At 36.4% G+C, this 27215-nt stretch overlaps 1 protein-coding gene across 2 annotated transcripts in view; it reads left to right on the top strand.

Moving 5' to 3' along the window:
• Positions 1-27215, top strand: part of LOC128988756 (zinc finger protein castor homolog 1-like) — a 129836-nt gene that overhangs the window by 97538 nt on the left and 5083 nt on the right. The window contains exons 5-20 of one of the 2 annotated variants that reach the window (XM_054410362.1): positions 9620-9761; positions 11173-11371; positions 11824-12040; positions 13425-13699; positions 15071-15393; positions 15577-15709; positions 16871-17011; positions 17589-17603; positions 18238-18414; positions 18706-18932; positions 20774-20922; positions 21681-21875; positions 23791-23862; positions 24636-24793; positions 25537-25660; positions 26243-26570. In XM_054410362.1, coding sequence (XP_054266337.1) covers positions 9620-9761; positions 11173-11371; positions 11824-12040; positions 13425-13699; positions 15071-15393; positions 15577-15709; positions 16871-17011; positions 17589-17603; positions 18238-18414; positions 18706-18932; positions 20774-20922; positions 21681-21875; positions 23791-23862; positions 24636-24793; positions 25537-25660; positions 26243-26570 — 2875 coding nt within the window. The remainder of the gene's footprint in view (positions 1-9619; positions 9762-11172; positions 11372-11823; positions 12041-13424; positions 13700-15070; positions 15394-15576; positions 15710-16870; positions 17012-17588; positions 17604-18237; positions 18415-18705; positions 18933-20773; positions 20923-21680; positions 21876-23790; positions 23863-24635; positions 24794-25536; positions 25661-26242; positions 26571-27215) is intronic. The other variant, XM_054410363.1, reaches the window with a different exon arrangement.

Below are 27215 nucleotides of genomic sequence, written 5' to 3'. Positions count from 1 at the left end.
AACGAATAATAGCCCAAAGTGTAAGAACTCCGGTAAAAAATAGTGTGGATGTTTTGGTAATGCCAGTGATTACGTAGGCTGTGTTTTAGCTCAGTTGTCGCACCTGTTTCCGCGACCGGGGAAACCTAACCTTTAATACCGCTATCGCGTCCGCCATTATTATAATTCGTCCCTAATTGTCGATTCCGAGTGGACTCGTACTCATTAAAACTATATTAGAGTTTTCGACGCCCGATACGAATCTGGCTTCCAGCGAGTTTGATTTTATGGGCAGACATCCGATCGTGTGCTGGACTACGTAATTTTTGTAATCACTGCACTCGAGGAAGATGATTGACCGTGTTTGATGTCTTTTTACACCCCATTTTCCCTTATGGATTCCGAGCAATCTGTGTCGGCCGGATTAATGTTGGGTTTTATCTTATACAATTTCACCCAAAATATCGTGCTGGGATAATGGATTCGCCGTTCCTTTCCTGACCCTTACTCCGTGTGATATAGTATGATATAGGAAAAAGGTCTTGTATTTTATTATAGGTTATAGTATGAATATTTTACCATTTATCACCTATGAATAATCAAATGCAAGCAAAGCAAATGACAGAGTTATCCAAAACTAATTAATTTGAAACAAAGAATTCCCAATGTGTTCTTCCATAATCAGACAAGTCCCAGATTCCCAGAATTCCCGCCAAAACCACATCCCAGCTGGGTGTGATTCCGGCAAAACTGCGCCAATTTGATTTGCAAATGACACTCCACGATCTTGCCAACCCCAGATCTCACAATGCCGCTCATGACTTATTACCTTCTTATTACCATCGGGACATTTTCACATTAAAATATCTGCTCGTAAATCCCAACAGCCCACGGCCTCCGTAATTATTGCCTTCCAGTTTAAAAATTTAGATTACGGCGCATAAAAACATATCCGTTCCCGCCGTTGCGACGAGCCGTTTCAACAGCTTATTGTCTCGCCTTTTTATTTGCACGTCCGACAATTAATATTCTCGCCAATTATATGTATATCAGATCGAGAGGCGTTTCGACTGCTCAAATTGAATTTGTGTGTTTCCTTTTCGGTTCTGTGTAGAGCAATGTTCCCAAAAGATTTCAAGACCCATCGTAGGATGTATCTAATAATAAGATGTAATATGATCGTAAGATAGTGTTTAGTTATTTTCAATTATGTTTATTATCAATAGGCCTATGATATGTGAAATGTGATTGTGTGTAAAACACGTACGATAAAGCCATTGTATATTGTAGTTTCACAAGCGTTGGAAATACCAGTTCTTCAAAGTGACTATAGGTCCAATAGATTATAACAGGAATCCGAAAGAAATAGTTTTGTTACTTTTGAGTAAAAAGCGCTAAAAGAATTTGCCTTGATTAATTAGCTCCTCATAGATCTGGCATATACACCGCAATTACATAATACACAATGGACTCATCATCCCTTACCGTAAAATCATCATCACACAAACTTACATAGGCTTGCACCAAACTACCAATAGTTTCCCCTGCAAGCTGCAATGTGCAAGTGCAATATGCAAGCTGCAAGGTGTAAGGTGTAAATGCAATATGCAGGACTTGCCCAGAATGCTCGGCGTGCAGACAATGTCCTGCTTCTGTACCGCCGAGTTTAGCCTAGGCCGACAACCTTACCTGACATTACCCATAGATATTCGCCGATTCGTTCGAAAGCCATCGAAGTTGCGTTGGCAATCGGTCAACTGCGTGCCACACACACACATAGGACACTACACTTGTTGATTGGCACGCGCTAATACACATAGTTTCACTCAAAGGAGATATTTGAAGGATAACTGATAGCTCCATCTCATCAGTTTAGACATTATTTAATATAAATTACCAACTGTTTATTAAATCAAAATGCCTTAGAAACTCTCTATTCGAACCTCTATGGTTATAGTGCTTGCCTTCCAATCTGAAAGTTGCTGGTTCGCTCCTAAAAGGAATGGATCAAGGGCCCAGATAACACCATTTGTCATTTATAAATTATTGATGTTATGCATAAAAAAAGAAGTTTGGTAGGTAGTAAAGGAATCATCAGTGTTCAACGCATTTTCGTAGTATAACGTAAATGGCGTAAAAACACACTCAAAAAATAAATTTGTGTATCTTCTTTAAAATTGTATACTTTGCTAATTCATTGTCATTTTGACGTACAGAATATCCTCCAGAATTCTCAATTTCAACTTATTTTTCTGAATTTCAATTGTATTGTTTATAGTTCGAAAGTAACCTCTGAAACCTAAGCTTATTAAGAAACCTCTTTGGGTTAAACTGTCCAAGAGCCAAGAGGAAATTAATATAAAAACAACACCTAAAAATGAAAACAAATTGACAAGACTCTAATCTCTTAGATAAGCAAATTGAAACTTTACTAAGTTTAAATAAACAAAACGTTTTCTTTCTATACTTGAGCCACTGAGCGTTTGATAGCCAGTCAACCTAGTATGCTAGCGAGTAATGTTGATGTAGATTGACGTGTGAAGAGTAAATTGTCGAAGCTAGAATAAAAATGGCCTCCCGACTCCCCCAGCTCAACCATTTGTAGTAATCTAAATTTATTAGGCGGAGTTTATGCAATGAAAGCAATTGAGTGCGTAAAACGTCCGACAACCAGATTTCCAATCCCAATTGGTAATCTTCCAATTCAGATGATTTTGTGGATGAAAGTCGCCGGCGCGATTTTCCAACTTAATGGACGCGTCCGGTGTTCTTCTGAAGTACTGAAGTGGAGGGAGAACTTAAACATTTCTCTTGCTTATAAAACAGACGTTTTGATACTGTAACAGTCAATTGAACTGTCATGGATTCTCCGAGGTCTTAGGATATCATCTTTTCTTAGTTTGAGGAATTGCTATTTTTTACATTCTTTACCACCTTTATCTATATTAACACTTCTACATTGGTCATGACAAACAGTTTCACGGGTTGAAAGTTTACCAAAAAAAATCTATTTTTGTACATGAATAACATGCTTTGTTCAGAGTTATTTTGTTTTTGCAAATTCTTTTGATATTATGACTGACATATTTCAGTTAAATATTTATACTCCGTGATATTTTTCCATTCTGAAATTTCACTCCTTAGCGTGTGTGAACTATACAGTTCTAAAGACTTGCGATTGAAATTAACTTTTGTTTCACTTTTCCCTTTTATTTATTAACTTTGTAATACAGCCTGGATCATATGCAACTAAAACAATTCCTCGTTTTAAGTCCACAGTCGTATTGTCAGAGCAGCTACCATCCCATTACTCAATAGTTTCCCCGGAGGTAAGATGGGATCTAATGCGGGTCCAATAATTGCTGCACTCCAATGGCTCAAAGTGTAAATCATAGCTTCACATAAATTAAACAGAAATTCCAACCAGCGTCTGAGAGCGCGTTCGCGGCTAGCTAGTAGCTACTGTTTTATGATTTATGGCTGCGACTAGCAACTTATGGCTGTAAAGTGGACAATGTTTGGAAAGCGAGGGCAATTTGTAAGTGATTCACGGTTAGGTTAAAATGGGTTTAAACGTATAAACGTTCGTCGGTTTAATATACTTGCTCTTAAATTTATCGCTCTTTCCTTCATATTTTTTACTTCACAAATGTTACCCTATGTTTTATCAAACTTTATCAGCTATTTTGGGAAAATGAAGTGTTGGGTAGTAAAAGTCAATGGCACAGATGGTAAGGTTCGTTTACCATCTCACTAGGTTCATTGGTAACTAGGATCTTAGATTGCAGTAACCTACTGGAACTATGGATGATAGTAGATTTACAGTACACATTTAAGCACAAATTGGAATATCCTTGGATACAAATATAGTGTTTGTCCATAAATTAATTATAAGTTTAGTTTATTAACATTTTATAACATTTCTTACTTTACGTCACAGTATTTTACAACCCGATGCCGTAGTGTGGTATCACATATTGTGGTCGGTGGGGACTCCAAACCTCTTATTTCGTTCGTATAACAAATCTACAAATCTACTTCCTCTGTGGTTGCTCGCTTCACTGACTAGTTTATTTGTTCACACATATCACCGTATCATGAGTCACAGTCAATTGGATTAAAACAAAAACTATATTGGACTGAAACAAATGAAATTAAATTATAACGGATTTTGGTATCACCAATAGTTTTTGTGCTTTCCTGTGGTAGATTTCTTATAGAATGTGCTCATGAAATATTCTTTAATCATTTTAACTCAGTATTGCGTGTAATTGTCGAGTTCCTTCTATTTTACAGTTGTTCCTGTAAGACATAAAATTAAAACGGTGTCAAAATATGTTTTATCTATATAAATACGGAATATTTGCTTTTGCAATTCACATTTTAACACGTCAAAAGCCTTCTAGTTATTTTCTGTTAAAACGGTTAATACTTATAAAACCTTGTATAGAACTAAAAAAATTCCAAACAATACCAACATTCGGACCCTTCTGGATCTTCAAATACAAAACGGCTTCCCGCGATTCCCGAATTGATAAGTGCGTGGTTCTCACGGCTAACTCTTTAGCCCTTACCCTTCCCTTCCGGGCTCATCTTCCAAAAAATGGAAAACCCAACCTGCGCCTGGGGGACAAAGGTTCGCATTGAGATCCGCGCGGAAGTAAAAAATGCCTCATAATAGGAAACGGTTTTGAGCTAACACAAAAGACGAACAATACGGGTTTGGATGTTTAGCGCCAAAAGATGGTCCCGGGGCAGAGTAACCCGATAGTACCCGCTTCAACAGCTTCTATCAAAGCCCCAATAAATTTCCCGGGCAAAAAACCTTCGACTGCACTGAGACAGTTATAGTCAATTCCAAACTCGTATTTTCCGTTGGTTTATGAGTTTTAACTTTACGATTTAATAATTAATTGAGGTTTGAGGGTAGATAGGTTTTACTTTGTAGGATTTATTATATTTATTTATTAACTTTGAGTATTTATTTTTATAGTTTGCTATTTTAATTTACTTAAATAATTTGCTAACATAAGTTCATTGTGACGGACTTACAAAAAATTATCCATTTATTATTGTAAATTCACACTTAAACAAACGTTATAATGTGATTGCACACGTTGAAATATTTAACATTTATTTTAATGGAATTCTTTCTACCTAATCTGCATCATATTTCGTGCTTATTGGCGAATTTTCCTACAAAGAGGTAGCTATAAATTTATTATCGTACACTGGACTGGATAAATACATTTTGTGTATTATTTCTCAATGCAATCGTTAACACCACTAGGGTCCACTACATATTCAAACTTATGCATCTCTTTAATTAAGTATACAAAAATGTAGAACGAAATAACACGAGTCCCGTACTTTATTTACCACAATTCTCTAGATCTAGATGACCACCCACTCTCCAAATGTACAACTCATCATTTCCACTACAAATCCCTCGCTCCAGGACGAATACTCGTTATTTTCAGTAAAGTATCCACTCTCTGGTCCTGTTCCAACTTCCAATACATCGACAGATCGGCTCGTCGTGCGTGGGCTCACCCAGCCATCATTATTCATAATTAATATAACCAGGAATTAACTGCACAATAGACCACTAAGATGGCGGCTACCAACTCGTATCCCCCCTCTCTCTCTCACACTTTATCTCTGTTGGTAAAGTCACTTTACATATACTATGGTATAGTCGTCTCAATAAGCTACTTCTGTACATTAAGTAACATACACCTTTACAATTTGGAATTCAAGTGTTCAAGTAAACTAACAATATTAAAAAATATCGTGTACTATTTTAGGAGAGGAAATAACACAGGTAGATTTAAAAATTGTTACTCTGAATAAAATTAACATTATCAACACTATTATAATATTAACATTATTTTCTCACATTTTCAATATAAAGAGAGTTGGTGGGAAGACGCGATTTTAGATGCTCAGATATACATCGGATGCAAAAAGCAGACTGCTTAGTATTTTATAGTTTTATTTTAATGTGTCTGACTCGATCACGTTTGTATATGCTAATTTATGAAGTAAATCTTCACTAAAAATGTTATTTAATGCTAAGGTTCCTTAAATATTAGAAACAATTTTAAATATTCACATACATCCTCCATTCCAAAATAGGGTGGTTAATTTGAATAGAAAACCTTTAAAACCAGCCAGTTTAGTATACAAAAAATACAAGTTGTTCATAGTTTCTAATTCAATTCAACTTATTTCATGTTTAATTTTTAAATATAAAAACTCCAGTAGCAAGGAACCAAGTAGTTCTTCATCTCAATGAGACGTATAGTTTCTTCTCATTCCCTGATGTTTATCATTATTTCATTTGAAAATACACGCATGAACTTCTAAAAACACCCTCGAACTAAGTGATTTCATATTCGTCCTGTATTTATGTTAGGTGATCGAATGCTCCTATAAAACATTCACCTAGACAGTCTGAATTACCAAAATAAAAGTTGTTTAGCTCGTTCCACGCGTTTATTGTGTTGTTCAAGTCCCTAATTACCCAATACGGAGGTTTTTATACGGCATTGGCGTAAAGTGTGAAGGGAATCATTTGGTTCAACCGATCGACGCAATTGCAGCAATTGCACGAGTACTTAGCTTCGCGAACTAATTAAATAATTTTACGAGTGTTAATGAAATGGAAATTTGATTGGCTCTCGCCCCATAATCACCACAAGCGATGTTCATGTGTTGTTGTCATTCTATTAGAACGGGAAATATCTGAGGAGATTTTTTTCAGTTTGAGTTTTCATTTGTAAAACAACATTTTTACATAAAATATATGTCTATGATATCAATGAACAGTTATGACTGTTTATACATCAAATGATCCTATGCCTTTTTATCCTTCAGTCGGTATGATGCGAAGTTTCTGCTATAAAAAGTTACCTACTTCGAAATTCGAATGCTAAAGTATATCATTGAACTTCCTCCACTGGCGATACTTTGTAAATATCTAAGATTGTGGTTGCATATCAGCCAAGCAGCTTTGTATATTTTAAACACAGGAAAAACGCACCATTGACGTTGTCGGCTTGGATCTGTAATATTATTTTTGTCTCTAACATCAGTTTAAAACAATTTCTTTGAAAATGTGTGTAATTAAATTATGCTTGTGTTTGGAACTAAACTAGTCCTATCACGTAAATTTTCAAAATGTATAAAACATAATGTATATGCCTATTCATTACAGTATACTGTAGTAGTGTGGTTAGTGTATCTCACAGGAATTTACGGCCAATGAGCAATTTTACATCTTTTAATCCCAGTTAAAAGGTCTAAACATATTTTTATGATGTTATGATTGTATATTGCCATGTTATAATGTTGTGATTTGCTATACCATATTAGTAATAATTTCAATTACGATATTTGTTAACATTTGTAGAGTGGAAGCAGATTCAACTAATTTACTGTATGCAGTTTAGTCACTGATTTCAGCGAAGTTACAGTAGGATAGTACATTCTCACGCACAGGTCAATAGTGACTAGCAAAAAGAGTTTTTACTCAGATTAACTATTTTTCCCAAATGCACCCCACAAGCCCCGCGCCAACCCCAGTTCCCATGGCAGGTATCGCGGAAGGGTTTACTACGGAAGCAGTACGAACGGAGGCTCGAATTTCAACCCTTCCCGTGAAACCCTGCGTAATCCGTCCGGAATTTGTATGAAACCTACAAAAAACCAGTTCTCACACGCACGACACCCGACTCCGCTACATTTGTCTCTATTTTTCAGTTTCCTTCCGATCCTAATGACGTAGTCTATAGTCACCCTGTTTCTCGTATTTCCAGGTTTGCGTCACTGTAAGGCGATACTCCTTTGTCTGAGTCTCGCACCTCGGTCTGGTGGTCTCGGCCCGCGGCCTTCCCACCAGGATACGTGTTGCGATTAGCAAAAACTACTACTCACTGAGCTTTAAGCTTTTATTGTTTTGGGGTTCGGATGGTCGATTGGCAGGTGTTGGTGTTACTGATGCGGGTGGTCGACTTGACACCTAGGACGAGTGAAATAAGAACAGGACTGTAGTACAATGTATCTTCGACAGCAGCAGTAGCTACGAGTAACAAGCACTGTCAAGTACCGAGCAGGCGTTTCCTGTGTTGATGTACTCGAGGAAGTTCACTCTTTGGCGCTGCGATTGCACAAACAAATGTTCAATCTCGTGAATGCCGGCAGGAAGCGCAAAGAGAGCAAATAATGCGCTTAATATTCCGCAAATCACAGCGACGGACAGCGGGGCCGCTATATAATTGGGACCAGGTGCGAGCGGTCCCCCCGAACTAGTTTTTCTGATTAAAATTGAAGATTATAAAGGTTTTATTCGGCGCGTAAAGGGTTGCGTTCGAGTATTTCCCAACAAAACCTTCCCTTCCCCTCTTTTGAAACCCGAGCGCGCGGAATATGAAAGGGCCCGTCCGAACGACCCGTAAAAAGGAAAGGCTTAAGGATTTATAAACTTTTATATAAAAAACGCGTCGGAAATATCCGTTGCCCCTTTAGGCCCGGAATTGGCTCCCCTCGCGGCGAAAAAAGGGATGTTGTTTGCACATCCAGGAAGGGTTCGGGTTTTGGCAGATAACACAGTTTTTTACGGAAAAGTCGCACGGATGTGACGTGATGCGACGTCGTGAGATGTGACAATATGTGATATGTGATGTGGGATGCTGTGGGAATGGACGAAACCGTCGACTCACCGCTCCAGGGCGCGCCGACACCTGGAATAACAAGCCAGCTCTTCAATACTGATAAAAAGCTCAAATTCCTCGATCGTGTTTGCTCATGATGTTTGCTCGTTTCTCACATCAGTTTGCTCAGCTCAGCTCAGCTCACGAACAGACCCGTTACAGCGGTCGAGTATTGGAGTATTCGCCAGTCATATCTCTTCCTACGTCTAGTATACTGTTGCAAAAGTTAACTCAATAAATACTTGTTGTGTGGGTGGATTTAAAAACGTATATATTTGGTCTATTAACAATATTATTTGGGTTTTTTAACAATAAAAACTTTTAACTACAATTTACAATAATGAGATGTCCATCAAAACAGGGCTGAAACAATATTTATAACCAAATTTATTTTTTTGGTACGTGATGAGTCAAATCTCAGGTTTACTGAAAAATAAAACAGCAGTTACAGAGGAGGTGTAACTTAATCACAATATTTTTATAAATAAATAAAGTAAGCCTGTTTGCCTAAAAACATTGTTTCACAACATGGTCTCTTTAATGCATGTTTTTTGCACAAATAGTTGGTTGTAAGACGACTAACTGTGTACAATCCATAAAAGATCACCGATAATAAATACTTTGTTACGTTGACGATACTGTATATCTAAAGGCGGCTTGACACTAGACTTCCATGTACCATGTTAAAATTTGACCTTTTCTTCATTCTCATCCAGCTGTTTTTCAACTTGCAGCTGTGCTACATATCTCACCTTTGGTTTTCATTATCATCGGTTACCACGTTGTAACTTCGTCGATTTTGCAGATTTAGCACGGGAGACAAATCCATCAAACCACCGAGACTTAGACGTCCATTAAACTTTGCATATAGACTTTGGACCTACACTTAGCTGACTCCTGTCTAACGTTGACCTCCTTGTCCTCAGGCACCCCCAGGATGCCGCTGAGCCCCAGCAGTGTCCGCGACCCATCCAAGGTCTCCGCCCCCGTGGACTACTCTAGGTACGTCCGACGGTTCTCTAGCGCTCTGGAGTGCAACAACACTTACTGCAAGGATCTCAACTATAGGTAGGTCGACCATGTGAATAACCCATCTATAATAAACACTTGCCCGCAAGGGAGTTTGGTGTTGCGATTAGAGACTGACCTCCGTTAAGGAATATAAGGATAGTTATGTAATTTATTTGGTATTAGGGATTGTGTTCGGCAGGACCAGCATGGTCTCTGTTCTCTGATAAAAATATGTAAGGTGTGGGAGATTATAATTAAACCATGTCCTTAGTTGTAGTATTACTTACAAAACAATCTTTGGCTTATGTTTGGAGCTTACAAACCTGTCGATGGCTTATGTCTTGAGTATAGAAACTAATAACAATTGACCTATGTCTTAATCATATAAAGCTATTTATGACATGTACTTTTTCAATCCGGAACATTCTTGGAAAAAATAATCTGATCTTACTGTTTTTATCTTATAAGGTAAAGGTTTAGACTTTTCCCTCTTGGTTTGACAATATTGCCAATTTTGTCTTAAAAGACCGTACTTTAGTAATATTTAATGGGAACAGTATTAGAAACTCGTACCACAAATACCAACAATAAAGTAACAGAATCACAATACAAGCTAAACCCAAACCCATCACAAGGATTCACCACGAAGTCACCCAGTGTACGTAACAGTTGTCCAAGTTTTATTTGTTTCCAACATAATCTTTCAGCGTTCTAACTCCCGCCAGTTTTATAAACGACCATCTGTCGCGTACAGATTACATCTGTTAAACATTGTGAGGAGGAAACAGAAAGTTCAATTAATCAAACTCATCAAAAGGAAGTCCACTTCAGTGAGCTATCCGCCCGACCAATCAACATCAAGTGGAAGGCAACTTCACAGATTTATATTCAACTAAACTGTTAATTAAATAATCGTTTTATGTTCTAAGTAAGTCCCGTGATAGAAGGGAAATTCGAACACAGGGTGAATATAATTGATTTTTAAAGCTTATTTGTTTTACGGGAAATATGTGCAGATTTGGCCGTTGTTTTCCACATCAAACTCTTTGGTAAATAGAGCATAGTGGATATCAACCAAGAGATTGGATTCTCGGTTACTTCACGTTCTTCAAATGTAGGAATTCAAATTTACCCTTTATAAAATAATGTCACAATTTTTTGTCTCTACTTGAATTCATTAAATGGCATTCAGTGGCATATTGCAAGTCATTCATTAAATGGTTTCTTTATTCGTTATATTTAATCATTTACATAAATTAGCTACTTTTATTTTTTTACATTTTTTTTCACCAACCCTTTCTTCTGTGTACGTTCCGGTTCTACTACCTGACACCTGACATACCGGGCTATTTAAATCTTTGAAGAACATATTTAGGATTTCCAACACACAAGTTCACCCCCTTCAACAAATACAACTAGAAGCCACGTTCTATTTGCGAGTGTTCTGCATCTCTGTGTGAATGTTCAGGGAGCATTTCCACTGTCTGGACTGCAACTCCCGCGTGTTCGTCAAGAAGGAGGAGATGATTCGTCACTTCAAGTGGCACAAGAAGCGAGACGAGAGTTTACAGCATGGATTCATGAGGTACTCTCCTAGTGACGACTGCAGTGATCGCTACCACAACTGTACACACAACAGGAAACAGACGCACTACCACTGCATACAGGTAGGCCTATACAGTAGATGTGATAATCTTCAGTCGGGTAGAGTCAGGCGCCTGCACGCGTAAGGTTCTCTTCTCGTATTTAGTGCGTCGCAAGTTGCGTATTCCATCGGAAGGCGCTAAGGACATATTCCGTTTCCACGTGTTTGGATTTTATTGTGCCAAAATTCAATTAGTGATTATTTTTAGATGCAGTATAATGTTTTTAAATAAGACGTTCAATTCTCTTCAATAACTAAAATTTCGCTTTGTAAATTGTCAATTAGCATGGTGTCGAAATTTTGAACCTAAAAAAATTAACTTAGGTACATTTGTACATTTTTTTTAGTTCTCTCACTAAAAACTGTGTTCCCGTTTGGAATTCCCTAAGAATCGAAAATTAACTAAGCATCCCCAACAAATAAATTAAACTATAGAAAACTATGAAATCATCTTCATGTTTATCGATCTCGCAGGGTACATGTGATAAGGTGTACATCAGCACCTCGGATGTCCAGATGCACGCCAACTACCACCGCAAGGACTCCGCCATCATCCAGGAAGGGTTCCAGCGACTGAGGGCCACCGAGGAGTGTCGCACTCCATATTGCGCCTTCTTCGGCCAGCGGACCACGCACTTCCACTGTCGTCGAGAACACTGTCAGTTCACGTTCAAGAATAAGGCTGACATGGGTGAGTTCATCTGTAAAACCAAATCCTTGAGTAACAATTTTATTTATAAGTTGACTTCGAATTCAAATTAATCACGGGTTAGCGTTGACTGGGTCGTGTCTCTCTTTTAACGACTATGCACCTATTGCGAGTGAATAGCTGTATTTTGAAATGTGTTTTCATGTCATTTCTAGCTATAAAGTTGACCTTAGGCCTATAGGTTATTTATAATTTCAAGGATTCCTAACCCGTGGAATAATTTGGGCAATTTTACGAGTGTTTTGGTATCCCCTACAATGCTTCCCTAGAATGCTTTAAATTTACTGTACATTATTTAGACATTGGTAATGGTAATGGACACGAACTTTAAATATTCTAAACAATTTAAAATCCCGAATCACATCACACATTTACAAACCAATTGGAATATATCCGACAACAAAAACTGGTTTACAATATCAAAACTATGCAGAAAATTACGATAGGATTCCAAGACAGTAGAATGGGCAGTTCCAGCAAGTATTAGCGGTTTCCTAACCACTAAGTACAGCATAAAGTATCGTTGCCGTAAGTAGGGTGACCATTATCAAGTATATCTTGACACCCGGACAAATGTTGTAATGCGGTAAGCTGAATAAACTCGGAGATTTGCAGATAAGTTGCAGACTAAGTAGAGCCGGGTGATAAGCGGACTCGACCGGAGGAATTATGAGTCTACAACAAAGGTTAATTTGAATCAGCATTGAATTGGCAACATATGATTGCTTTCTCCTCTGACTGATGGGAACAGTTGATAACAGACCGATATCGGGTGATTAATTGTGTTCTTATACGGACAGGTATAAATGGCATCCGTCCTCAATGAAGTTTGATTAACTTTACCCCAACAACACATCTGTTCCGATCATTTGTCATGATTTACCAAATTCAACTTCGGTTTCTCATTCGTCTCTTTCAGTTTAGTGAATACATGAATGATAATATTTTGGGTGTAGCTGGAATTCGTTTTGTTCTGGTTTCAACCAGGCCTGGTTGTGGTTTGAACAGGTTTGCGGCCTCAGATTAGGAATGCACGTTGCATTACTGTGGCTCTAAATGTGTAATGGTCTTGAATGGGAGCTAATGAATGTTTTCCTTGTCAAGTTGTTGGTCAGTTTGTAGGAATCTTGATCATCTCATACTCATATTAATGGCCTTTTATTACCTAATTTTAAGTGGCTATCATCATAAAATAAAGTAGTGGATTTTACTCTGGTATTTTTTTAAATGTTCATAAAATTGAGTATAATATTGAATAGGTATATTGGTTTTAAATAAATTATTGATCTCCATCCTCCAACAAAATGCTCTTTCTTTCCTACTACTGACAAATCAACCCTCAACTGATTCTTATTTTGTTTTCCAGAAAAACACAAAACATATCACATCAAAGACGAACAGTTGGCTCGAGACGGTTTCAAGAAGTTCCTCAAGCCGGACATTTGCGGGTTCCCCAACTGCCGGTTCTCACAAGTCTGCAACCACATCCACTGTGTGCGAGACGGCTGTTCTTACGTGCTGCACTCGAGTGGTCAGCTGCTGAGTCACAAGCGCAAACACGAGCGCAAGGACAGTGAGATTGCCTACCGCAAGTTCAAACTGGCGCAACAAGCAGTGGTCAACCTGGCAAACAGTGAACACGTGAGTATTGTGGGATGTGGAAAGTACTGTATTGGTAATAGGTAATACCAAAGACTATTGATATAGAAGCTTCAGAGGTATAGGGTGTGGTGGGGGTCACATGCCCCCTCGATGCAAAAGTCAAATTTCTGAAGAGTTTCTGCAAAAATGTTATTTCTGTTCCAGTCCACAGATAAGATCTTTGATAAGCAATAATTATTTTTGGTCTCATCAAGGAAAAATAAAAAAATATATTACTAAACCTTCAAATACCAAACACAATCCCACTTTTGCAAAAAAGAGAGAAGAGAAATTCAAATAATTATTTAACTACACAATTTCTTGTCAATAGGTATATCAATGTAGATTTCTGGAGCGAGTTGTGATCTAATGATGTCGAGTGTTGAGATTTCAGATTGACAATAGCCGGAGTATGAGACAGTGGCAGAGTCGGAACGCTGACCAGCGGAAAGACAAAACTGCATCTTTCTCTAACTCAAGGCTTAAAAAATTTTAAACAAGGAAGTTAAAAATCAACCTTAAGTGATCTATTCTATGGAAAATCAGAAGTTTCTTTGTTTTTTTTTTTTTTTGTTTTTTTTTGTGGTTAGTGCCAGTTTTATTTATTTTTTATGACGGATAAAAAGGTAAGATTGAATCTCTTTATTATCTGCAGAGTACTTATGGAAGTATAACTCAGATATATTTTAATCTGATCTGTCTTTATTCTTCTGTAGTAAGGCTTCATTCAGTCTTCAGTTCCACATATTCATTTGTACAATCTATATATTGCGTAGTCCTCTCTTTCTCTTCATGTAATGTATTATTTTGTATTCTTCATTATTTATCCTTTCATATCTCAGTATTCTTAGGAGTAGTTTGCTGGCAGGTCATTAGAACAACTTCATATTCCTGTTAATGGCAATGCCATACTTCAGGTATTGTAAATGTAGTTTAAAATTTTATAAAATCTGAACCAGGTTTTAATGTGTGTTCAGGGATTGGTAATGTCTACAATGTGTTTTTATCATTCTCTCATATAACACGTTTAAACAATCTTATATAGTAGAAAAACCCAGTTAAGGATATTGAAGGAAAATTGAATCAAAAATAAAATACCTCTGATTCTAAAGTGAATATTCTCTTACAGATGAATTTTATACTTGGTTATATTACAAAATGCAATGTTTTACAAATCAATTTTTCTATTCGTCATAATATTTCTGAATCAAAATACAAGAAATGATTGGCCACAAATTACATACATGGTGTTACAATACAAAACATACCTTAAAACTTTCTTCAGATTTATTTGAAGATCTATTTTGTTAAATTGGTGGTAACACACATTTATGTTACTCAGCCTAATAGCTCCTCTGTTTCTTCCCTCAGTTGGCTCAGCACGGAGACTCCACCAGCTCCCTACAGCTACTTCAGCAAGCGTCCTCCCTGGCAGCCCTGACTGCACTCCACGACAGCAACTTCAGTAACAGCTCCAGCGAGGGACGGTCCTCCCCTACCCGGGTCCCTAGGACACCCCAGCCTCCCGGAGCATCCCTACACTCTCCCGCCTCCGCGCTGGACCTTAGCAGTGAGGAGGGCAGTGACTCATGGGCCCATCATCCCACAGGGCTGTGCCCCGCTGGCCCAAAGTGTGGACTGTTCCAAACTGACCATTATCACTGCAAGGAGCCTAACTGTGATATGCCTTTTAGGTGAGTTTGGTTTGTGTGTATTAACTTAATAGCATGCTATTTGTTTTTTTCAGATTTAGAGGAAAAATAAAAAGATAGTACAATAATGAATAACAAATAGTTTCTGATATTCACTGGTATGTTTTTTTTTATTGCAATACAATGGCACTTCTCTAGTTATCTCATTCTTGATGTATGGTGCAGGTGTCGTGAGAGTGCGGAAGGTCACGCCAAGATTCATGAGGCCCAAGACAGAGTCAGTGACAACTTCTACCAAGGTAGTCCTGCGACCTGTCAGGAGAACTGTCCTCGCGACCTTCACTTCCATTGCACCTGGGTAAATGATACATCATAATCCATTATACTTTCTACAATGGCGGCAATATACCTAGCGAGTGTCAGAGGGATCATGGACCTTACCTAAAAAAACATGAACAATCTCCTGTTAGTTGGCTTGGCTATGTTTTCCATAAGTATTGGTTGTGGATTCACTTTTTTTGTGGTGGAAATTTAGTAGTTTACTTAACTTTTGTATTTCTCAGTGATTTTATTGTGTTATTTGTATATTAAGTTCAGAATGAACGTAAATTTAGATCAAAATATAAAGTAACTTAGCTGAAAAGTAGACCATGATTTATAGTCTTAATTTTGGAGAAACGCCAGGAATTTAAAGAAAAGTCTTTGTAGCACACAAAATAATGGTATTAGCTTGAAGAGTTTATGAATATCAAAAAGCGTTATTCTTTATCTGTGCGTGTGTTTAGGTTTCATCTTCTTTTTTTCTATAAATGGGTTATGTGTGTTTGAATTTTGATACCTCTAGTAATCCATAACTGTCTACGATCCATAACAATAATCCCGGTCCCATATGTGTGGCAACAAGAGCCTACTGTAAATAATTCTAACGAACACGACTCAGCAAATGTGGCATCATCAAAGTTTCAATTAAACCTGTGGATTGTTCATTCATTACCGACATTATTCCACCAAAACAAGTGTTCTTGTATCGACACTGTTAATTGAGCAGTCGTTATTGTTTGTCGTTATGGTTTCAATGTTTCATATGATTGTTTGGAAAGATTGATGTTCGCTTGGGAAAATGTGGTGTTCAATCAAACATGTTTGTTTTCCTTGATCAAACACTGGTGTCAGGCTTCATGCTCTCAATTGACATCTTTATTTGTAGAATATAATTGAGCATTTCTCATTCCTGAAATCTGTTGAATGGAATGAAAATGGTAAGAGATGCAGTAATTATTAGAAAAATTGAAAAAATATACTACCAGCTTTGACTATTAATACAACAACCTACCAGTCATATTTCAATAGATTAAATACGTTATATACAGGTTTGCAAAAGGTTTACACTGATGTGATAAAACTTTCTTCAATTTATTCTTTTTATTGAGAACTTTACAGATTTTTATGGTGTAGCGTATACAGTCTAACATATCTTAATGTTGATGACTAAATTAATTTATATGAATTAATTTTCTAGGAGGGTTGCAATGACGCTGTTTTACCAAATGAGCGCTTCGATCACTTTAGGAATCATGAAGTCACTGCTAGTCAAAATAACTCCTTGGACGCCTTGTTTCGACGGAAAAGAGGCCGACCTCCGAAGAACAGGGTCATCGAGGTACACTAAAAAATATATTTTTATAAATTATAAGTATCCTTAGCAGCTTATTCAGGACCACGGATTGCATGTGATACACAATGGGCCTGAAAGATAGTTGCACCCCTGCTTCCTTCCTTTTAGGGGAAATTTTCTCTTTCTTGCATCCCCAATAAACCTAAGGCCTGTTGCCTCCCTGGGCCTGGGCCCAAGAAGCCCATTCATTAAAGTGGCCCTGATTTTATCTTTGTGCAATAAACCATTATTTTCCAGTTTGCAAATGACAGAAAGAATTGATTTTCATACATTTACTTTCCAGTTGATAATCATTTAGTGACGAACAAATACCCTGAAATTATATTCAGCTAACATACAATACTTAAATAATTAATATAAGGAAATATAACTAATTTAAAACTAAAACTGCAAAATGTAATACATGATGTAGCCTAATTTAGTTAGAGTATGAAGTTGGTAGTTGTAATTTGATAAGAATCAATACAGTACAAAAATTATCTAATGAATCTGATTTTCTGTAGATTACATAAATTCATTATTAATTACACATCTTAATTAATTGTATTCTTTTTTGTTTCAGGTTTGGAATGATTATGTAAGTATTATATCTTGATTTTGCCATTATTCCTGTAGTTTTTAAAAACTTGTTTGGTTAAGTTAGTAATTCTTACAGCGCTGTTGGTAGCAGAGATTGTATAATTATTTTTGTTTGTTTATAAAACCTTAGTCAAATGCTTACGTTTGTTAAAATATTGAAATAATTCAATTATTACTGGTAAGTAGTTCCATATTTCATCCATAGATGAGAAAGTGTCTAAAACATAAGACTAAAACACAAACCCAACTAGAGCTGGAAAATCACAAAAGATAAACTATTCAATAACTGCAAATTAATCAAATCAAGAATTCATAAATTATACTGAACCAAAAAAATTATTGTAAAAATAATAAAAGAGAGAAGGATTCTACTTCCCAAACACCTCCTACCTAAAAACATGAGAATTTAGAACCCATTATAGTCCCTGGACTGTAATAAATAAAACTGTTAATGGACTATACTTACCATTAACTATCGAGGCAAGTAAGTATCGTAAATTAGACTTACCTAAAAATCCTCCTGGTACAACTGCTGAGTTATTTATTTTATTTTTAAAAAATAAACTGCAATTGAAGGACTACAGTTAAGCTAGAGTATGAGTTTTACTAATTCACTGTAACTATTGCCACAGGCTGGAGGTATGGGTTCTGACTCGCCACAGGCCATCTTCACTAGCTTCAAGTTGCCTAAGCCTGCTGGAGTTCCCCCCGCCGTGGGGCTAGGTCTGGCCCCGTCTGGACCCGACACTCTAGACCCTCGCACTCCCTCCCCCGCTGAGGCACCTGCTAGGCCTTCATTACAGATGCTGGTTAGTGAACAAAGCTACAGTATGCAATTCTAGAATTGGTTAAAAAGTTTCTATAGCTCAAAATATTAAATTAAATAATCGCTCTTTTGTTTAGTGGCTCAACAACTACATTCATATTTATGCTAAAACTGGTGACTTTGACATAGGAATGTAATGTCTATAGTTCCATCCACTGCCAAAGGCTAAAAGTAAACATTATACCTCTCATGTACACTATATTAAACTGTTAAGGTAACATGCTTTTAAAATGTTTTTATAAAGAGTCAATAATGACAATGGATATTGTTGCAGGAGATGCATGGTTTCCAAGCGTACAACGATGGATGCCCAGACCCTCTGTGCCTCTACTCGGCCAAGCCGTTACACTACCACTGCAGTCGACAGCGATGCTTCTTTGCGACTGACAGTGAGGAACAGCTGTTAGCACACTCTAAGGATTTCCACGACAACATTGAAATCCTCGATGGATTCCTGTTCTTCGACAGATCTGTTGACTGCAGACTGGAGAGTTGTGTTAGGTTGGTATTTGAAAAATCTATTTTTTGTTTAAGATAGAGAAAGAAATTCTGGATTCACCTTGTACAGCAAATATTGTTACGATTAACAAACATTGATTGTGATTGATTGACAAATATGTTTGTAAACATCCCTCATATAAATTTACTAAAGTAGACAGTTGATGGTTTTTGCTCGACTAACAGGAGCATTGCCAATTCCTTTCTCTATTTTCTCAGATACATGACCAGTTATAACTACTGTAACGATAAATGATTAAAGATACTTAGTTCAACACTGCTAAAACTGTAAAGTAGGCTATATTATTGAGTTATTGTAAAATTAAAATGGATTTTAAAATGAGCAATAATACAACTAAAACATAATTAATAACTTCTTGATCAGCATATATATGTTTTTAAATTACCTGAAAGTAAAAAAAATATGTCAAATAACACTTGTATAATAATATACAGGGTGAGTTTTAATTGTCCCCCCCCCAACTTTTTTCTACATTTTTTCAAATATCAATCCCAGACCACTTCCAAACATTGTTGGGTAGTAAGTACTTCATTTTGACAAGGTGGTCATTTCCGGCCGCCATCTTGGATCCGCCATATTGGATGCAAATTTTTTTGTTCAAATGTAAATGTGGGGTTGTGACCCATTATTTCGAACTAGATTTTTACCCTGATTACAATGCCGCAAACTGTTTTTAAAAATCTTGATTCATTCTAAAGTTATGAGGGCTTTTTAAAACTTTATTTTTAGCCCATTTTAACATTGCGCATTTACAAACTAAGACCATAATCTCAAAATAGTGCCAGATAAAGATAAGTATACACTACCAGTAATTGTCAACCTATTTTCACTTGGTTATGACTGATGTATTTTTTTCGGCCGCCATCTTGGATCCGCCATTTTGAAATGTGATAAATTATTTTAAATATGAAGGGGGTGTTATGACCCATCATATCGAACTACTTTTTTAAGCTGAACTTAATTCCATCATCCGTTTTTTATTTTCATTTTTTTATTTTTAAATTTTGACATTTTTTACAAAAAAATTGCAATATTTTATAAATAAAACTTGATAACAAAAAACGGATTGCGGCATTGAGTTTAGCTTAAAAAAGTAGTTCGATATGATGGGTCACAACACCCCCTTCATATTTAAAATAATTTATCACATTTCAAAATGGCGGATCCAAGATGGCTGCCGAAAAAAATACATCAGTCATAACCAAGTGAAAATAGGTTGACAATTACTGGTAGTGTATACTTATCTTTATCTGGCACTATTTTGAGATTATGGTCTTAGTTTGTAAATGCGCAATGTTAAAATGGGCTAAAAATAAAGTTTTAAAAAGCCCTCATAACTTTAGAATGAATCAAGATTTTTAAAAACAGTTTGCGGCATTGTAATCAGGGTAAAAATCTAGTTCGAAATAATGGGTCACAACCCCATCTTTACATTTGAAAAAAAAAATTGCATCCAATATGGCGGATCCAAGATGGCGGCCGGAAATGACCACCTTGTCAAAATGAAGTACTTACTACCCAACAATGTTTGGAAGTGGTCTGGGATTGATATTTGAAAAAATGTAGGAAAAAGTTGGGGGGGGGGGACAATTAAAACTCACCCTGTATATCCACTTAATTATACTGTTAACTCACAATACAGTAGGTACTGTACATACATATAAAAGATGGTAAGTGTTTACATATAAATTATGTAAATATAATTATTATTGCACTTGTTATTTGACATTTTTTTGTACTTTCAACTAAAACATTGCTAAACATTTGTTCGAAAAATTCCTTATTATTGTGAATGGTTAACTGACGCAAATGTTTTCTGCAGCAACAAAGTGAACCGTCACTTCCACTGTGTGCGGCCGGGCTGCGGCTACTCCTTTGTACGTTACTCCTCCATGTCTCTGCACCAAGCCAAGCATCTGGCGGAGAACAGCGGGGGCATGAGCTGCGGAGGGGACACCACGCTTGACCTCAGTATGTTAAAACATGTGTTACACTCAGCTATATCACAGTTTAGGTTCTAAACTTGTTGTTCTAAATAATAATATTCCTTTTTATTAGTCTATTACCAATAACAGTTCTCCAACAGTAAGCTACCACCCGCAGACAAGGTAAATGAAAATAAAATACAAATATGGGATCCCAAAAATGTAATCGCTACAGCGATTATTACGGACAGTGTATCTAACAGCTGACGGAGTCCAGCCTACAAAGTCAAAACAAAAGATAAAAAATAACGGTACTACTGGATGGCAAAAAAATACCAACTATAGTAGTTTTCTATGGAATTCTTTATGAATATTGTTTCCCAGCATATACTGTTATTCGATTTATTTTTGGTGTGAAGAAATAACATTTTGTGATTTTCCATTGAGTTTCTCAGATATGGATGTTGTAATTTATACTACCGGTACTCTGAAATTTAAAAAAATAAAACAACACTAAGGTGGCTTTTATGGTTCCGCAAAATGTTCCTTTATAAATTTGGAACACTCCTTTAGTATTTAGCTTTGTAGTTGTGAGACATTGACAAACATTAGTTCAAAATTACTTTATTGGTTTTTTAGAGAAGCTAAATAAATATATATCAAATAATTATGTTTATTAAAAACTTTGTTGCTATAGTAGAAGAGCGTGAAACAGTTTAAAGTAAAATATCAAGGGTACAGGTATTTGTATTTATCTTTTAGACTTTAGACTCTAATAATATAACAATTATAATTTTTCCACAGGTTCTAATGACAATAGAGAACAACACATTTACCCACCGCAACATCTTCAACATCAAGCACAAAATCAACACCAACTGGCTGGTTCTCCGATAAAAGAACATCCTCAATCTCAAACTCCCACAGGACAATCCACTCCTGGAATGCTAACATCAGCCCTACAACCACCAGAGAATGGATCAGCTGCTAGGACAACAGGTAGGTTTGGATTTGATGCATGCAGCTACACAGTAACTACTTGTAGATAAAAAAGCACGTAGTACTAGAGCACTTCTCATTCGCCCAACATCACCACCTTAGCGCACTCCATCACTTGTAATATCCAAAAATAGTTTCCATTAATTAACAGATTAACATGTAGAGAAATAGTGATTCCAATGAACTTACAAATAGTAACTAAAGGTAGGGAAACAAATTTATAAACTAACTCATGCTAAATATACTAACAGTAAATTTAGATCAAAATGCTTTAGTAGGCGTTAGAAGAGTTTTTTTGTTTGGATAAGGGTAGGATTCAGCTAGATTACCTGAAAATAAAAGTGAAGGCTTATAGATTTAAAAAAATATCACACAACACAACACTTATGTTTTAGTGTAAGACTCCTTCAGGGAGCAGATTAGTGATTAGTACATTGGTAAAAAGGTAGGCATCAACTATAACAATAGTTCTTATATTTTTGTTTATTTGTATTATGTCTACTCTCTGAGGAAGTACTAGACCAAAAATAATACCAGTGTTATGTTGCAAGACCTACCTTTTTCCCTATAAGGCCTTGGACTCTAGTTTTTCATAGCTGAACTCTATTCATTTGCAATAATGCTCCTTCGAAGTTACCAACCATCTTACTCCTAATAGCCATAGTAGGCAGTGATAGGTCCTTAATAAACTAACAGTGATGTGTAGTAGCATAAATTACTTAACTAATATGTTTACTAACAATTTAAATGTTTATTATAGTTAATTATTTGGTGTACCAAGTTGGTACAGTTTTGTTCATTATTTGTTGGTTCATTTCATTCAAACAAAATGTTTCTTTTCTTTAATTGACATTTTGGAGTAATTAACTCCTTTTGGCTGGACATGTACATTAAAGACTGAACTTAATTTTCTTGGATTGTTTATATACATGAGCATATTTGTGACATATTGCATACTAAAACAAAAGTTCTCAATTTTGTTCAACAGAGTATCTTCAATTTTATTTCTTTTTTTAACAGTTTTGTTATATGCATTTGAGCAAATTATTAGTTACCGTAGTGCTTGGCATCATTGGAATCATATACCGGTATCTATTTAAATTGAATAATAGGTTTGACTGTACAGTAATAGCTTTTAAAATAGGTACGATACCGGTATTCATTTTGAGTAATTCAAATTCAAATATTTATTAAAGAAATTACAACAGCTTGGCCTCGCTAAGTTTAAAAAACTTGTCGGCGAGGTCCAGTTGATACATAAAGATAACAAACAAAATTTTGAGATTTTTTTCTTTTTTTGAGAATAAAGATACCTAAATACCCTATTTCTAAGGCGGTTTGTGGCAGGCACTTTAACTTGAAACTAAGTAATTGGCAGCATACTAAAAATTAAAATGTAATGAGCTTTATAAATTGTTTATAATCTACGGAATGCTAGAAACCCAACATATTTCACATACAGGCAATATCTCTATAGTTTCAATGAACAATTATTTTATATACACCAAGCTATAGTGAGTCAGTAGAATTCTTGTAAAATTTTATTTAGAGTAGGTACTTGCATATTGTAAGCATTTTGGCTGTTTACTGAATTATACATCTTACACTCTATTGCCTTGTCTAGTTATTTATCATGATTCAAAGATCTTGTATTTTGATTTAGTTTCTGAGAAATACTATTGTCAATTGAATTAGGCCTACAGTTAGTGAAGGTAGTAATAAGTATTAGTAAGAAGTTTGTGTAAACATTGGTAAAAACAGTTCATAGGACACTAGTGAATTTCCTTTCATGTCAATCTATGTAATTTTTGAATCATGGCTTGCACAAAGTAGATCTTTGACTTTTATTGAAATGTCTTCTTCGCTATGGTAAGGTTGTGGAGGCATGTACCTAAGACTACTTCTTGTGTTGTAGTGGTGAAGGCATCAGGGACTTTCTACCCCCTCTGTGGCTTAACCAATGCTAGGAGTTCTTCCCCCAATGCAGGTGGGTCTCCTGTTTTCTTTCTCACTTCCTTTGTCTATTTCTTTCTCTTTCTTTCCTCTGCTAAACATTCCAATTCATCATTATCATTGGGTATAAACTGTAGAACATTGCAATATATGTTACAATAAATTAAGAATATTTTGATGATTTGTATGATATTTTGATTTGATGATTTTATAAGTGCATGCTATTTTAAAGAAGTTTTATTTTAAAGCTATTTTTTAATAGAATACGCAATTCAAAATTAGAAGAAGACATTTTAGGATGATTTGAAAAGTAATATTAGCCTACTTCTGCATGTGTAAAGTAAATATGAAAACCACCGTAGAAATATGATAGCAGTATGTTTCCTGGTTAAAGATTGGGTATAACTCACTCAGTTTTCCTTGAACAAAACTTCAAATGTAAGAACATAGTAAATCATCATAAAATGTATATTTTTCTGTGCAAGAACTAGTGTTTATTGGCAACAGTAAAAATGTTGGATTTTTTCTGTATCTAGAATATACTCACTGAAAAATACAAAAATCCAACATATAAAAGAAACCAGTGTTTGGAACGCAGGTAATTGCACACTTGTTTATTTCATGTGCCCAATAGAATGACTCTTTTGCAATTACAAGCAGAAAATGTATTCGGTTTGTAGGTGCTCCTGCAAAAAATGTTCTAGTGTTACATACTGACTGACTCTATATTATTTACTAATGTATTTTCTTCGTAACAACCACATCCCCTTTAACAACCTGCATCTAACATGGTAATCCTTGCCGCAGAGGTCGCAGTAAAGTCAGAGCCGCAGTCTGAGCCGCACGCTCTCCCGGAGTGGATGAGCGTAGAGCGTCACGAGCGCTATGGCCCCGAGCTGTCTTGCAGTCGACCCTTCTGCAAACTCAAACGCAAGGAGCATTACCACTGCAACGCCTGCAATCAGGTGGGGCTTGGAAACAATATGATAGTATAACAGGATTTGCATCTATGAACTGTTACCTGTGTAGTGTATATATGTTGCATGGTCTTAACTACATTCATAGTACAGTATTTATTACTGTAGCTGTAAGAAATGATATTTATTTGAGATTTTATATGAGGGTTTATTGTAAACCTTTTGTATCATAATTTGTTGAAAACGAGTTTTCACAGTTACTGTTGAAAAAATTTCCTTAATAATCCCTCAAATAACATGAGCTCACCGTTACCATTGAGTATAAACATACTCAATGCCGATACCAAAAACTAACTTCTAACAAGTATGCAACATATTCCATGAAACGCTAATTTGATTTTTTTAGGTAAACATATTTTATGTTTAAAAATTTTTATAATGATTTTGTCTATTAAAACATCAGCTATGCCCCAAGCTTAGTCTTTTTAAATTCACACCAACTCTTGCCAATGCAGAAAAAAACTGAGTACTTTTAGAATAATCTGAAACCTACGTACTATAATTCTTCAGCGTATACATTAGAAATTTGGTCCATTCAAAATGGTAACGCTGGTTTACAACAGCTATTTTATTCTAGACCAATCTGGAAACTATCATTGTACCCTTTTTGATGGGTTTACGATAGAATAGGAGCATTGCCTGAGGTTTGTGCCAGCATACAGCACAAAGTAGAATTTATGTCAATTATTTATTGTTACAAAATTTGCTTCTAATTCATTGAATGTTGACAGGCATTCTCTGAGCTGGAGAGGTTGAGGCCACACATAGCCAAGCATAGTCCCAGCGCCATCCCTCCCATAATGGTGAAGCAAGAACATAACAACAATGAGGAGGGAGAAGAACACCCTCATCCAGGTCAGTTACTTATCGTCATGATTATCAGTTTCATTAAATGTTTATGCATTATCTTGGACAAATTGTAATCCAAGTTCAAAATCAAATCAAACTTTTTTGTTTTATTCTTCCATGGATAGGCTTTCACAGTCTTGTAGGTTGTGGTCTTTGGGGAACAACCGTTATGTAGAACAAGTTATTTGTGCATCTATACATGGAGGTTCTAACATTGGTGAATGGAAGTGTTTTGTCTCTTGTTTGTAAGTTTCATGAACTTTCAAGATTTTTTAAATTTTCTTTATGCATAATTTTATAAGGTAAACACATTTGAAAACATTTGTTAGTTGAATAGTTCAAACTGTAGTATGGATAATGGATAGTGTCTTTAACATCAACCTGTTTTTGGGAAATCTACTGATTCAAACCACACGGTGTCCAGTTGATGAGTCCAATACAGATCCTACTCGAAGAAGTTATGCATTTAGTAGTTTTAAAGCTTGAACGAAATGTTAATAAACTATGAACTGGATGATTTAATAGATAGCTACAGTATAACAAAATATTATATACTTATTTTTGTTAACATACCTGAATCTATTCCAGCTCTTGGTATGATGCCGATGAACCTAGAGAGTGGTGAGCTGTTGCCCCCGCCTCCTCCCCCACACTACCCTGGGTTTGGAGCCGCAATGGCTGCGGCTGTAGCGGCGAACCAGCAGCTGGCGATGATGACTTCACAAGGCATCCCCTTCCTCCCCCACGGCATGCCTGCCCTCTACACCTCGCCCTCTGGACTCATGTTTACTGCACACCCTGGATTCTCACCACATCACGCTGCCCTCATGGGCAACGGATTGCTAGAGTCTGCCAGAGCGTCCATGGGTCTAGGCGCTGGAGACCACAGTGCAGCAGACTCTCTACTGGCTAGGAGGTGAGTAGTTTATCTTCGAGTATATTTCTGTTTTTTACTAGGTTAATTATGCAAAGGAGGTTTGTTTACCTGTCACTGTAGACTACTGCGATGTCCAGTGATGAAATGATACGGTATAAGTGACATGGGCAAGCTAATGGTGACTGGAGACAGGTTCAAACCAGCAGTGTCTGGCTTATAAGCTCAAGACACTCACTGAGCTACAATACCATGTTAGCTACGTATACCACTACCTATACTTTTTCCAATACATACAGTAGTTTAAGTTGTGGTTAATATTTTATATTCTTATTTTATCACTATGCATAGCCACAGATAAATAAGGTTCAGAGGAAACACGCTTATGGGAAGACCTCAGCTTTCAGCTCTGTTATGTTGTGCTGCAAATATACTTGTGACAAGCATAGAAGGGCCCGAGCAGCGAGCACTGTGCGGAAATTCCTATCGCACAGGGCACGGGGTCTTCATCCACCATGAGCGTTATTGTAGTACATGACAGTGATGGAGGCGGTATTGAACTTTGTCCTAGACACCAGCGACTAGTGCTAGACACCACTTAAGTGTACAATGAATGTTTCCTCTGCATCTTATTTCTCTGTGCTATATTCCTGCATCATCAAAATCGGAATAAAATATTGAGTTGAT

The sequence above is a fragment of the Macrosteles quadrilineatus genome, unplaced genomic scaffold, assembly GCF_028750875.1.
Source record: "Macrosteles quadrilineatus isolate MER2022 unplaced genomic scaffold, UCM_ALF_1.0 Scaffold_3__2_contigs__length_128488019, whole genome shotgun sequence".
Classification (NCBI taxonomy): Eukaryota; Metazoa; Arthropoda; class Insecta; order Hemiptera; family Cicadellidae; genus Macrosteles; species Macrosteles quadrilineatus.
Note: the sequence above shows the minus strand (reverse complement) of the source record. Positions and strands in the feature narration are given on the sequence as shown.